Source organism: Hypanus sabinus, chromosome 12, assembly GCF_030144855.1.
Source record: "Hypanus sabinus isolate sHypSab1 chromosome 12, sHypSab1.hap1, whole genome shotgun sequence".
Classification (NCBI taxonomy): Eukaryota; Metazoa; Chordata; class Chondrichthyes; order Myliobatiformes; family Dasyatidae; genus Hypanus; species Hypanus sabinus.
Window position 1 is genome coordinate 69,947,300 of NC_082717.1, and position 12,531 is coordinate 69,959,830.

The 12,531-nt window shown below is 41.0% G+C and overlaps 1 protein-coding gene across 8 annotated transcripts in view; it reads right to left on the reverse strand.

Moving 5' to 3' along the window:
• LOC132402996 (uncharacterized) overlaps positions 1–12,531 on the reverse strand; it is a 276,911-nt gene that overhangs the window by 65,627 nt on the left and 198,753 nt on the right. For all 8 annotated transcript variants that reach the window (XM_059986192.1, XM_059986188.1, XM_059986187.1 and 5 more), the window contains one exon: positions 7,671–7,771. In XM_059986192.1, coding sequence (XP_059842175.1) covers positions 7,671–7,771 — 101 coding nt within the window. The remainder of the gene's footprint in view (positions 1–7,670; positions 7,772–12,531) is intronic.

Sequence of the window (12,531 nt, forward strand, 5' to 3'; positions counted from 1 at the left end):
CTGAGAAATAGGTAAAGAGGCGAGTATAAGGGAAGGGGTAGCAAAGCAGCCATATGAGAGATAATCCGTGGTAATGCAGGTCAGGTATAGGAGTTAATGGAGTCTTAGGAGTGGAGGCCACTATACAAAAAGTAGAAGTCACCAAACTTACATTCTTGCAGGGTTCAATGTTTCAACAAAAGAGCACTAAAAAATCAGTAATTTCAATGGCTAGGGGAATTGTCCATTGGAAAACTGCAAAAAAAAAAATCTGCCAATCCACCTGGAAACTATGCACTGCTGCGGGAGCTGGAAACGTCTTAGCTATTGTTTCAACTAGCACATTAAGCCTGTCAGGGGCTTAGTATGATCCTGCAAAGGAAACCTGTGTCAGTTCAGCTATTAACCATATAACCATATAACAATCACAGCACGGAAACAGGCCATCTCGGCCGTCCTAGTCCGTGCCGAATTCTTGAAATAGATATAGAAATACTATTTAAATTTGACTGAGTTCCTTTTAAAGTAACACACAAAATGCTGGAGGGACTCAGCAGGTCAGGCAGCATCAGGACTGGAACGGGAGGGGGAGGATGATGGAATAAAAAGGTGGGGGAGGGGAAGGAGGACAAGCTCAAAGATAGGTGAAGCTGGGTGGGTGGGAAAAGTAAAGGGCTGGAGAAAAAGGAATCTGACAGGAGAGGAGAGTGGTGCCTGGGAGAAGGGAAAGGAGGAAGGGCACCAGGGGGAGATTATAGGCGGGTGAGGAGAAGGGGTAAGAGGCCGAAGTCGAGCATAGAAGTGGCAGGGAGAACTACAGGAAGGAGAAATTACTGTTCACGCCAGCAGGTTGGAGAATACTTAGACAGAATATCAGATGTTGCTCCTCTGCCCTGAGTGTGGGATAACTTGAATCAAGTCCTCAGCATTATTAAGTGGGAGGGTGAACAGCCAGAAGTCACGGTCCAGATGACATGGGTAGGATGAGTGATGATGTTCTGCATAGAGAGGTGGTATTTAAAGGGCTGGGCCTCCAGTGTTGTGATCTCAGGATTGATACCCATGCCACGTGCAAGTAAGGCCAGAACGAGGAAGATTGTACAGTTTAATATGTAGCTGTGGAGTTGGTGTAGGAGAGAGGGCATTAAGATTTTTGGATCAAGGGCTTCAGATATGCCCTGTGGCATCTTTTCGGACCCGAAGACTCCTAGGGAAATTATAACGGCCGTCTTCTCCTTGTTGGCCCCACTCATCGGGATCTGGCAACATCCACTCCTCAGATCCAGCACCTTAAACCACTTCACACCACTCAGACAGTCTCTCCCTCAGATACTTCCCCCAGGCCGTACCACCACTGGCTCTTGTTTGAATTCGGTATCAGTCCAATGCTGCTACACACGTCCGCACAAGCAGCTCGAAACCCTGGGTGCATCGACAATGCCTCCAAACAGCGCTCACCCGCCTCCTCCGGGCAGACTCCCAAGCGCACCAGCAGGATATTGGTTCTCTCTAGACCAGAAACGCTGCCCGTCTCAACAGGGTCCGGACACATCAGCATTAACGATTCATGAACCTCAGTCTCCTCCACATTTGCCTCTAAGAACTCCATTTTCACTGACCAACAACCGTTGTCTGGATAATCACCAGCACTGGTACCCCGAATCTCCAGTGTTCTCAATGTTGTCAAGGGTAAATGCTTCCAATAACGGTTGTGAAACAAACTGTACAGCAACTTCACCGGCTCCCCGGTACCGAGGATGGCTTTAACTTGACTTCCATCCATCCGTAACAACACCTGTGCACGTGGTCCCTCTAAGCCTTCAGGAATAGAGTCTGCTCCTTTCGGGAGTTCCTTGGTACATTGCTGGGAACGTGCTCCCCCAGAGACCCCAAGCCGTTCCCCCACTGGGCCTCCTCTCAGTTTCCCGACACCTCTCGAATCAACGGAACAACTGATCCCCTTGACAGATCCCCTTGGCACCACAAGCAATTTATCTGCCCCCCTAGGCAAAAAAGGATACCCTAAAAACTTCCCACCAATCTCCTGCCACGGATATGATAAGCCCCCCAGCTGCGGCATTTGACTTCCAGTCAAACCACACGCATTTTCCCACACTTTCCCAGAACTGGCAGCGGTCACTTCGAGGTAATTGCGCCCGACAGTTCTAACAAAGTCACCAGCCCGCCTACTCAAACTTTCAACCCGTCCCTGTCACTTTCCCTCAGCCAAGCACTGCCACTCAACCAACAACTGAGCGGTCCACTCCGCCCACACCTCTGCCCCTTTAGGGCTGGACATTATTCCAACAACCGGGCGGAGCTCATCACTGCTGAAACATCCCAACCTGTCACTCCTCACTCCCCAAACAGCACGGACAACCCACGGTCCCCCCACCATTTCGTCAGCACTAGTCGGAACTCGAACAACGACCTCCAGGCTAGCAACAGCAGCCACCCCACCCAACACACACGCAGCGATAACCAGCAATCGCACACCCACAAAGGCACACCAGCTCTTCGCCGCAGACACAATTTAAAGAGGGTGATCACACAGCTTCCACAGAAATCAACCCCGGACGAGCACCCCACAATGTAACTCCCTGGGTCGCCTCAGGCTCGCTCAGCTCGTTCTCGTCTAGGGGGAGCAGCCTTCGGCCCCGCCAAACTGGGTAATCAGCTGGTGTAGATGCTGTGTGATGTCCCCGCCTCGCCCAAAAACAGACAGTACACCATATGCGATTAAATGAGTACAATTTATAAAGGTTACTATAACTAAGTGATTAATAACGATACAGTATATATGAAGAGAAAATTAAAGAAAAGGCGCCAAACTTATCAAAGTCCAAACCACTTCGTGCACAGCCGTTGGAGCTCAATTTCTGAAGTCTTCTGGCCACCATTCGATCCCCTCCGAACTCCTCGACTCGCAGCTCAGGACCCTCCGAACTCCTCGTCTCTCCAAACAGCTCAGGACCCTCCGAACTCCTCGACTCGCAGCTCAGGACCCTCCGAACTCCTCGACTCTCCAAACAGCTCAGGACCTTCCGAACTTCTCGACTCTCCAAACAGCTCAGGACCCTCCGAGTGGTCAACCAAGCACATCTAGCTTCACCCCCCCCCCCCCCGGAGAATCTCCCGGCCTCGGACCCCCCTTTGGGGTCCGATCCTCGCCCAGCTTAGAGCATTGCGTCCTCTTTCTCGACCCCCTCGCGCCGATCTCCCCAAAAGCCCGTCAACAAAAGCTTACAGACTCAGAAGAAAGAACATTAATCCCCATTTGGTTTACAAAGGAATACCATTCTTGTTATCAGTAAATTAGCATTCCTGCTAGTTAACAAAAGGAAACCCTTTCCCAACAGTAACAAAGAAAAAAAAAGAAATCCTACTATAAAAGTATATAACCTAGAGGGAGATATTGCAATTCTTAAATGGTGTGCATATGACTCGGATTTTACACCAAATAAATTGGATGCTAGATTTAAGGACTGGACAGCTAAAGGAATAACAGTTCTTTGCAACATAATGAAAGAAGGAACACTGTTCAGTTTTGAAATGCTTAAAGAGAAACACTAAGTAGAAAAACAAGATTTCTATCGGTATTTACAGATGCGACAATATGTTAATAAGACACTTAAAAATGTAACCAAGACAAGTACATGCTTAATAGAGCTAATCAGAAAAGCATATAATTCAGATAATGGTAGCAGAATCATTTCAAGCATGTATAAGGGATTGTCAAATCTTAAAACACATTCGACTTCATACATTAAAACAAAATGGGAGAAGGAAGGAGGGATAATTATATCTGAGGAAGAATGGACAACAATATGGAGGTATCAATGGAAGTGTACCAGTTCACAGAAATGGAGGGAGTTTGGATGGAAAAGTTTGATAAGATATTTTATTACACCCTCTCAGAAATCCCATTAGGATAGTAACCTCCCTGTTTGCTGGAGAAATTGTGGAAATCAAAATGCAAATCATTATCATATTTTTTGGGAATGCCCTGTTATCAAAAACTATTGGAGGGAGATACACAATGCCTTACAAGACATCTTTAAATATGAAATACCCTTAGAGAGTAAGACCATATATTTTGGATATATACCTCAAGAATGGTTGAAAAGAGATAAATATTTAATGAATATACTGTTGGCGGCTGATAAAAAGACTCTTACCGGGAAATGGTTATCACAGGAGAGCCCAACTTTAAATACATGGATGGAAATTACAATGGACATTTACAAAATGGAGAAGATAACAACAATCTGTTAATCATAAGCTGGAACAATTTGATTCATACTGGGGAAAATGGTTTAACTACATAATGCCTCATAGACCTGATTTTATTCTCACAAATCAATGAATCTGTTGCAAAAAAAAATCACTTCCAACTTGTACATAGTTCTTTCCTTTTGCTTGTTTTTTCTTTCCACTCTTTTCTATAAGTGTATACCTCAGATAAATACTTTGTGGAGATTTGTAATATATATGATTATATGATTTAAATGTACAATGTCTGAAATACATCTTATGGAAATGTTTGTTTGATGATGAACTTCAATAAAAAAATAAATTACAAAAAAAAGAATATATTGTATATGTGGTACTCCTACAATGCAGTAAGTAGGACCATTAGGCATATTAATACTGCTATTCGTGTTATACTTATTGTTACTAATACAATTTGTATATTTGGTTGATAAAATCCCATGGTCTAATGGAGACCCTGCTCTGTTAAAGTTTCCTGGGAAGACGTATCAGTTCTTCTCAGTTAGGCCCAATCCTTAAAAGTAAAGCGGGAAAATCTGAACAATTATATACAGCATTCAGAATTACTAAATAGGAAGAAACTTACGTAGATGGTATGGTTGGTAACATAATGTTAAGTTATAGCATATGTATGGGTGTTCACTCGCATGGGAGGACCATTACCAATCCCAATGTTCTGACATCTTTTACTGGGAGCCTAGAGTTCAAGGTATAAACAAAATTCTCAACTGAAGAACTATACTCTTTCTTTCTTTTCTACATGTTTCACCTTTTATGTACATTATTACACTCTGAAATCATGCAACTGATGGATATAATTTTTTATAACTGAAATGTGCGATTACTAATCCTTGGGCAAAAAGAAGACAGCAATACACAATCAGTAATTTGTTTCAAAGCCTCATTTTCAGAAAACCTGAGTAAAGTCATGCATCGCATCGAAAGGAATGGGAACATTGTTGTGAAAAAAAAATTAACTTACTTCAGCTTATTGAAATATGTTGCCAGATGACCTGATGAACTAATAGCAACAGAGACAGTGATTCAAACTTGTATCAGGGAAAAATCAAGAACTGTTTTGTGAAGAAGATTTTAAAGATGGACTAATATGGACTTATAAAATGAATGTTGATATGTTGTTGTCATGGTGTTTATGGAAAATTAAAACCAAACCATGTTTGAGGTTTGGGAAATGTGAGCAGACGAGATTGAGGAACTGAATATATTAAACAGAAAATCATTTAAAAAAACCAACATTGGGGAGTATTCAATGAGCTCGTTGAGCATTAGAATGAGGAGAGCCTTTCCAACACTGGTATTCCACTGGAAAGATTGGAGGAGTGATAGCCTGGCAGGAATCTTGATCCCAATGCTGATATCCACAGAAGAAAGTGAGTTAGGGAAGAGGGAGATGTGATGGATATTCACTTTCTGGACCAATAGACCTCCTGGTTGTTTACCAAGCTTGCATTCTAAACAAAATAGATGCCACTTGTCAAAATTAAACAGTTGTAAATAAACTTCCAATTAACACTATTTAGCTTCTAGTCATAAATAGGAGCCAGACTTCAGTTCTTAAAATATAAATTGCAAGCAGTAATCAGCTTGAAGTGCCTATTGAGCAGATTTTCAAACAAGCTTCGTATGGACCCACAAACTTGTTGGCTCACAGCATCATGTTTTATTGCTCTAGAAGTGCAGTATAAGACAATGAGTTATTTAATTTGGCTTGTTTCAAAACAGACATCACTAAGTTGCTTAGTTCAAGGAAGCTTGCAGACCAGATCAATACAGTACAAATATTTTGCATATCAATAATTGATCTATTAATGTTAAAAGGTTTATGTACTCAGAGAAGTTAGCTTTACAACATTAATGGTGATAATAGTGTCTCCAAAATTTTACCGACCTTTTGTGTTAAAAGGGTACCTGAGGAAATATCACATGCATGTGGAATCAGCCCCCAAGTAAAATCATAGTGTGTAAATTTAAGGCATACAGTAAATGAGGTAATTTCATATTTCTCATGATGTTGAATATATTAGCATGGATTGAATATTGGTTGATAAATAAGGAACAAACATTGGGAATAAATAAATCTTTCTCACAGAGGCAGGAAGTACTGTTTAGTGTACTGCAGAGATCAGTAGATCAGTATATATTTATAATATACTACAAGGGTTTAAATGAATGACCCAAATGTAATAATTCAAAGTTGCTGAAGATACCAGTCCAAGTGAAATTCTGAATTGTGAGTCGGAAGCATCAAAAGTGACTGAGAGACGTTAAGCAAGTCGGTAAAAATATGGCAGATGCAGTGCAATGTGGTTAAATGTGTTATTGTCCACTTTCAATGGAAAACAAGAAAGGCAACATATTATTTTAGTGGTGTTAGTTTGAGAAGCATTGCTTTATAAATGGACTTGGATATCCTCGTCCAGTGTCACTGAAAGTAAATATACCGGTGCAGTAAACAGTTAAGGTAGCAAATGTTACTTTGGTTCTCATAGCAAGAGGATTCAAGTACAGGAGGAAGGGTATCTTGCTATAATTATGTGAAGTCTTGAGTAAGATTGTACTTGGGAAAATGCATGAAGCTTTAGATTCATGACTGAAGAAAGAATATACTGTTGAAGAGGGCATGCAGTGAAGTTGCACCAGAATGGTGGTATTGCTGTATGGGGAGAAAGCTGGTCAACGTCATCTACCAACAAGCATAAAACACAAGTCAGGAGTCCAATGGGACTACTTTCCACTTGCTTGGATAACTGCAGCTCCAACAATACTTAAGTTCAAAGGTCAAAGCAGCTGACTTAAATGGTGCCTAAATATGCATTGCTCCAACTGCTGGTATACAGTGTACCTTTAAGACAAGGCTTTGCATTTGCCCACTTGGGGCACTCCAGTAACACTCCCAAACCTGTAATCTCTATCTCCAAGGAAAAGGCATCATCCATACGGAAACATACCAATCCACAGTACTCTCTGAGTCACACACTATCCTGACTTGGAAATACATTGGCAATCTTCATCATTGCTGGGTCTATATGTGAAATACTTTACCCATTAGGACCAGAAGAGTATATTAGCCAGTAGGCCTACAACAGTTCAATATAAAAGGACACGTCACCAATTCTTCAAGGGCAATTAAGCATGGATAATAAATATTGCCTGTACCACAACATGAATATTTTTATATAAAGTACGGTTTGGATTCTTCAAGCTAATATAAGCCTTATCTGCATAACTGCTACCTGCAATTTGTAACAAAGCTATTGCCCAAAGTTATAAAGCTTAAAAATTTTATGTATACATTTTAGCTTTGATTAAATTAAATGCTCTTCAGGTACTGATCAGTATCCCTAAAAATAATGATTATTCTCCTCGTAGAGCTTGTTATATGACTGTATATTTCCTACCAGTTTACTGGTGTTATTGCCATCTATCCTCTGTTTTGGTTCCAAAGAATTTGAACTTAGAGCATTTCCCAAAGTTGTGTTGAGCTTTGGCATCTTATACCCTGAAAGAAATTTGAAACAAAGTTAGTATCATCAAACCAGTTAGACATTGTTAAAACTTAATTTTAAATCCTATTATCACCACTAAATCAGTAGATTACGGGATCAAATCCCATTAAAGACAGGCTGACACTCTCAAAGCATTTCTGAGCGAGTCCTAAATTGTCAAGTGTGGCATCTTTTGAATGAAATGTTAATTCAGGTCCCTGGCTTCTCTTGAGGTGAAGTCAGTTAAAAGATCAGCACAATATCATGAGCTGCAGAACCTGTACTGTTCTGTAATGTTCTATGTTCATAAATGCAAATTATTTCACCTTTGTGGAAACTAGTATTGGTCAAGTCAGATAATATTTCTGGATAGTTGAATTTCATTAATCTACTCATTTTTTAAATTAGAGACTTTCAAAATTGTGAAGTAATCTCAAGACCCTTTATTATTATAGTTGCAAGAGAACTGCCAATGCTGGAAATCTTAAGCAACACATATGAAATGCTAGTGGAACGCAGCAGGTCAGGCAGCATCTATGGAGGGGTATAAACAGTCAACATTTTGGGCCAAACCTGAAATGCAACCTACTTATTTCCCTCCATAGATGTTGCCTAACCTGCTGAGTTCCTCCAGCATTTTGTGTGTGTCTGTGTGTGTGCAATTCAATGTCTTTCCCCGGTATATTATCAAAATGGATCCTAAACTGAGCTGATCTGCTTGGGTTGGCTTTATGGTGCCTTCCCTGCCATACATAGCAGAATATTCTATTTCTTTAGTTCTGAGGATATGTAAATATGTTGTTTGATTACTATATTTAATGTAGATTTTTGTTTATTTTTTGTAGTAGGATTATCACTACATTGTGAGGTACATCATATTCTAATTGATGTGTAGTCTTAAGTTAACTTAGATGGTAATTAATGGTATGTCCTAGTGCCAAATAAAAGCAGCTCGTCACCCTCAGTGTGAGTGTGAGAGAGAGAGAGAGAGTGTCAGAGAGAGAGGGAGAGTGTGTGTGTGTGTGAGAGAGAGAGAGAGAGAGAGGGAGAGAGACTGAGACTGCTAGGAGTTCACACTGGACAAGAATAATATGGTGCTATTATCGTGTTCTCTTGTAGATATCTTCTTATGAATATTGGCAGTTTTCATTAATTTTTGTAGGTTCAATTTATGATGCACCTAATAAACACCATTGCACTGAAGTGCTAAGCAACTCCATTTTTCCTTTGGTCATAACCACGATCTAACACTGTATTGTGAAAATTTTCTTCAGTAACAGGAACGCAATGTAAATGTAAACTGCAATTACAATTGTTACATTAATTTAGGTTGACACTTCACTGTGGCATGAAAGGAAGAGTTGCCTTTCAGATTTAATCAGAGCTCTGGCTGCTTTGTTCAGTAACATCGCAATTGGAAGAAGTGCACTGAGTTGTCATGGTATCCTGGCCAAGATTCACTGCTCAGTCAACACTACCAAGATTCCCTGATATAGTATTCCATTTATTATTTGCAGAAATATGCCATGCACAATTTGAGTCCTTGCATTTGCTGAAGAAAATAATAATACTGGCAACTCAAATATAGCAGAGGGTTCTCTCATCATTTTCAAAACCATATTACCAAGAGGCTGTTATTGTGCTATCATTTCCAAAGAGGAAGGAGTAGCTTGCAATTACAGGCCAATCAGTTTAACCTTGGTAGAGAGAAAATTATTAGAAGGAAACTGAAGGAAAGAAAGGCGTGACTAAACGGAGGCAGATAAGATGCATTTGTTACAGGAAAGTCATCTTGCTTAATCTGACTGACCTTTTGAGACAATAACTAAGAGTGACTGATGTCTTCTGCTTGGATTGTTGGAAGGATTTTGTAAAAGTCAGACACATGGCAAGAGACCATGAGTCCAAAGGAGAACAATACACTGTAGCAACTGGCTTGTAGTTGGCAAGGGGACAATGCCATTGGTGACTTTTCTGCCATTCCCACTGCTGGAAACTGAGACTTATGTCGAAATACCAAGGTCAGAATCAGGCTTAATATCACTAACATTTATTGTTATTGAGCAATACATTGCAATACTTAATAATAAAAAGTTGTAAATTACAGTAACTACATATATAAAGAAGTTCAATAACTTGTGCAAAAAGGGAAAAAGAAAGTCACATTCATGGGTTCAAAGTCCATTCATATATCTTATGGTAAAGGAGAAGAAGCTATCCCTGAAAGGTTGAGTTTGTGCCTTCAGGCTCATGTACCTCCTTCCTGATGGCAGCAATGAGAAAAATTATTGAATTTTTTGAAGAAGTTACAAGGAATGTTGATGAGGGTAAGGCAGTGGATGTAGTCTATATGGACTTCAGCAAAGCCTTTGACAAAGTTCCACATGGAAGGTTAGTTAAGAAGGTTCAGTCGTTAGGTATTAATGCTGGAGTAATAAAATGGATTCAACAGTGGCTAGATGGGAGATGCCAGAGAGTAGTGGTGGATAATTGTTTATCGGGATGGAGGCCGGTGACTAGCGGGGTGCCTCAGGGATCTGTTTTGGGCCCAATGTTGTTTGTAATATACATAAATGATCTGGATGATGGGGTGGTAAATTGGGTTAGTAAGTATGCCGATGATACTAAGGTAGAAGGCGTTGTGGATAATGAGGTGGATTTTCAAAGCTTGCAGTGAGATTTATGCCAGTTAGAAGAATGGGCTGAACGTTGGCAGATGGGGTTTAATGCTGAGAAGTGTGAGGTTCTACATTTTGGCAGGAATAATCCAAATAGAACATACAGAGTAAATGGTAGGGCATTGAGGAATGCAGAGGAACAGAGAGATCTAGGAATAACTGTGCATAGTTCCCTGAAAGTGAAGTCTCATGTAGATAGGGTGGTGAAGAGGGCTTTTGGAACGCTGGCCTTTATAAATCAAAGCATTGAGTACAGAAGTTGGGATGTAATGCTAAAGTTGTACAAGGCATTGGTAAGGCCAAATTTGGAATATTGTGTGCAGTTCTGGTCACCGAATTATAGGAAAGATATCAATAAATTAGAGAGAGTGCAGAGACGATTTACTAGGATGTTACCTGGGTTTCAGCAATTAAGTTACAGAGAAAGGTTGAACAAGTTAGGTCTCTATTCATTGGAGCGTAGAAGGTTGAGGGGGGATTTGATCGAGGTATTTAAAATTTTGAGAGGGATAGATAGAGTTGATGTGAACAGGCTGTTTCCATTGAGAGTAGGGGAGATTCAAACTAGAGGACATGATTTGAGAGTTAGGGGGCAGAAGTTTAAGGGAAACACGAGGGGGTATTTCTTTACTCAAAGAGTGATAGCTGTGTGGAATGAGCTTCCTGTAGAAGTAGCAGAGGCCAGTTCACTTGTGTCATTTAAGGTAAAATTGGATAGGTATATGGACAGGAAAGGAGTGGAGAGTTATGGGCTGAGTGCGGGTAGGTGGGACTAGGTGAGATTAAGGGTTCGGCACGGACTAGGAGGGCCAAGATGGCCTGTTTCCGTGCTGTGATCGTTATATGGTTATAAGAAGGCGTGTCCTAGGAGGTAGGGGTCCCTAATGATGGATGTCATCACTTTCAGGCATCATTCCTTAAAGTTGTTCTGGATGCTGGGAGGTTAATGCCCATGATGGAACTGACTGAGTTTACAACTTTCCACAGCTTATTTTAATCCAGTGTAGTGCCTCCTCCATACCAGAGAGTGATGCAACCAGTTAGAACGCTCGCCATGGTACATCTGTAGAAATTTGCGAGTGTCTTTGGTGACATACAAATCTCCTCACACTCTCTAATGAAATATAGACACTGTTTTGCATTCAGTGTAACTACATTGATATGTTGGGCCCAGAATAGAGCCTCAGAGATGCTGGCACCCAGGAACTTGAAATTGCTCACCCTCTATGAAGACTAGTATGTGCTCCTTCATCTAAATCTTTCAGATGTCCACAATTAATTCTTTGATCTTACTATCACTGAGTGCAAGGTTGTTGCTGCAATACTACTCAACTAGCTGATCTATCTTGCTCTGGTATGCTTTCTCGTCACCATCTGAAATTCTGCCAACAATAGGTGTATTGTCAGCAAATTTATAGATGGTATTTGAGATGTGCCCAGACACACAGTCATAGGAGTAGAGAAAGTAGAGCAGTGGGCTGAGTACACATCCTTGAGGTGCACCAATGTTGACTATCAGTGTGGAGGAGACCGCATACTGTGGTCTTCCATTGAGGGAAGTCAAGATTCCAGTTGCAGAGGGAGCTGCAGAGGCCCATGTTATGGAGCTTTGTAATCAGAACTGTAGGACTGATTGTGTTAAACACAGGTCTGTAGTCAATAAGCAATATCCTGACATAAGTATTAATCTTGCCCAGGTGATCCAAGGCCATATAAAGAGCCAACAAGATTGCAGCTGCTGTAGACCTATTGTGGCAATAGGTAAATTGCAGTGAATCCAGGTTCTTGCTTTGATAAGAGTTTATATCCAACCATAATCAAATTTTCAAAGCACTTCCACTGTAGGTGTGAGTTTTACTGGATGACAGTCATTAAGGCAGCTCACCCTGCTCTTCTTGAGCACTGGTATAATTGTTGCCATTTCAAAGCAAGTGGAAACTTCAGCTTTAACAATGAGAGACAGAAAATGTCTTTGAACACATCTGCCAATTGATTGGCAGAGGTTTACAGAGCCCTACCAGATATACCATTGAGGCCTGACACCTTGCGAAAGTTCACCCTCTTGAAAGACTTTCTGACATTGGCCTCTGAGACAG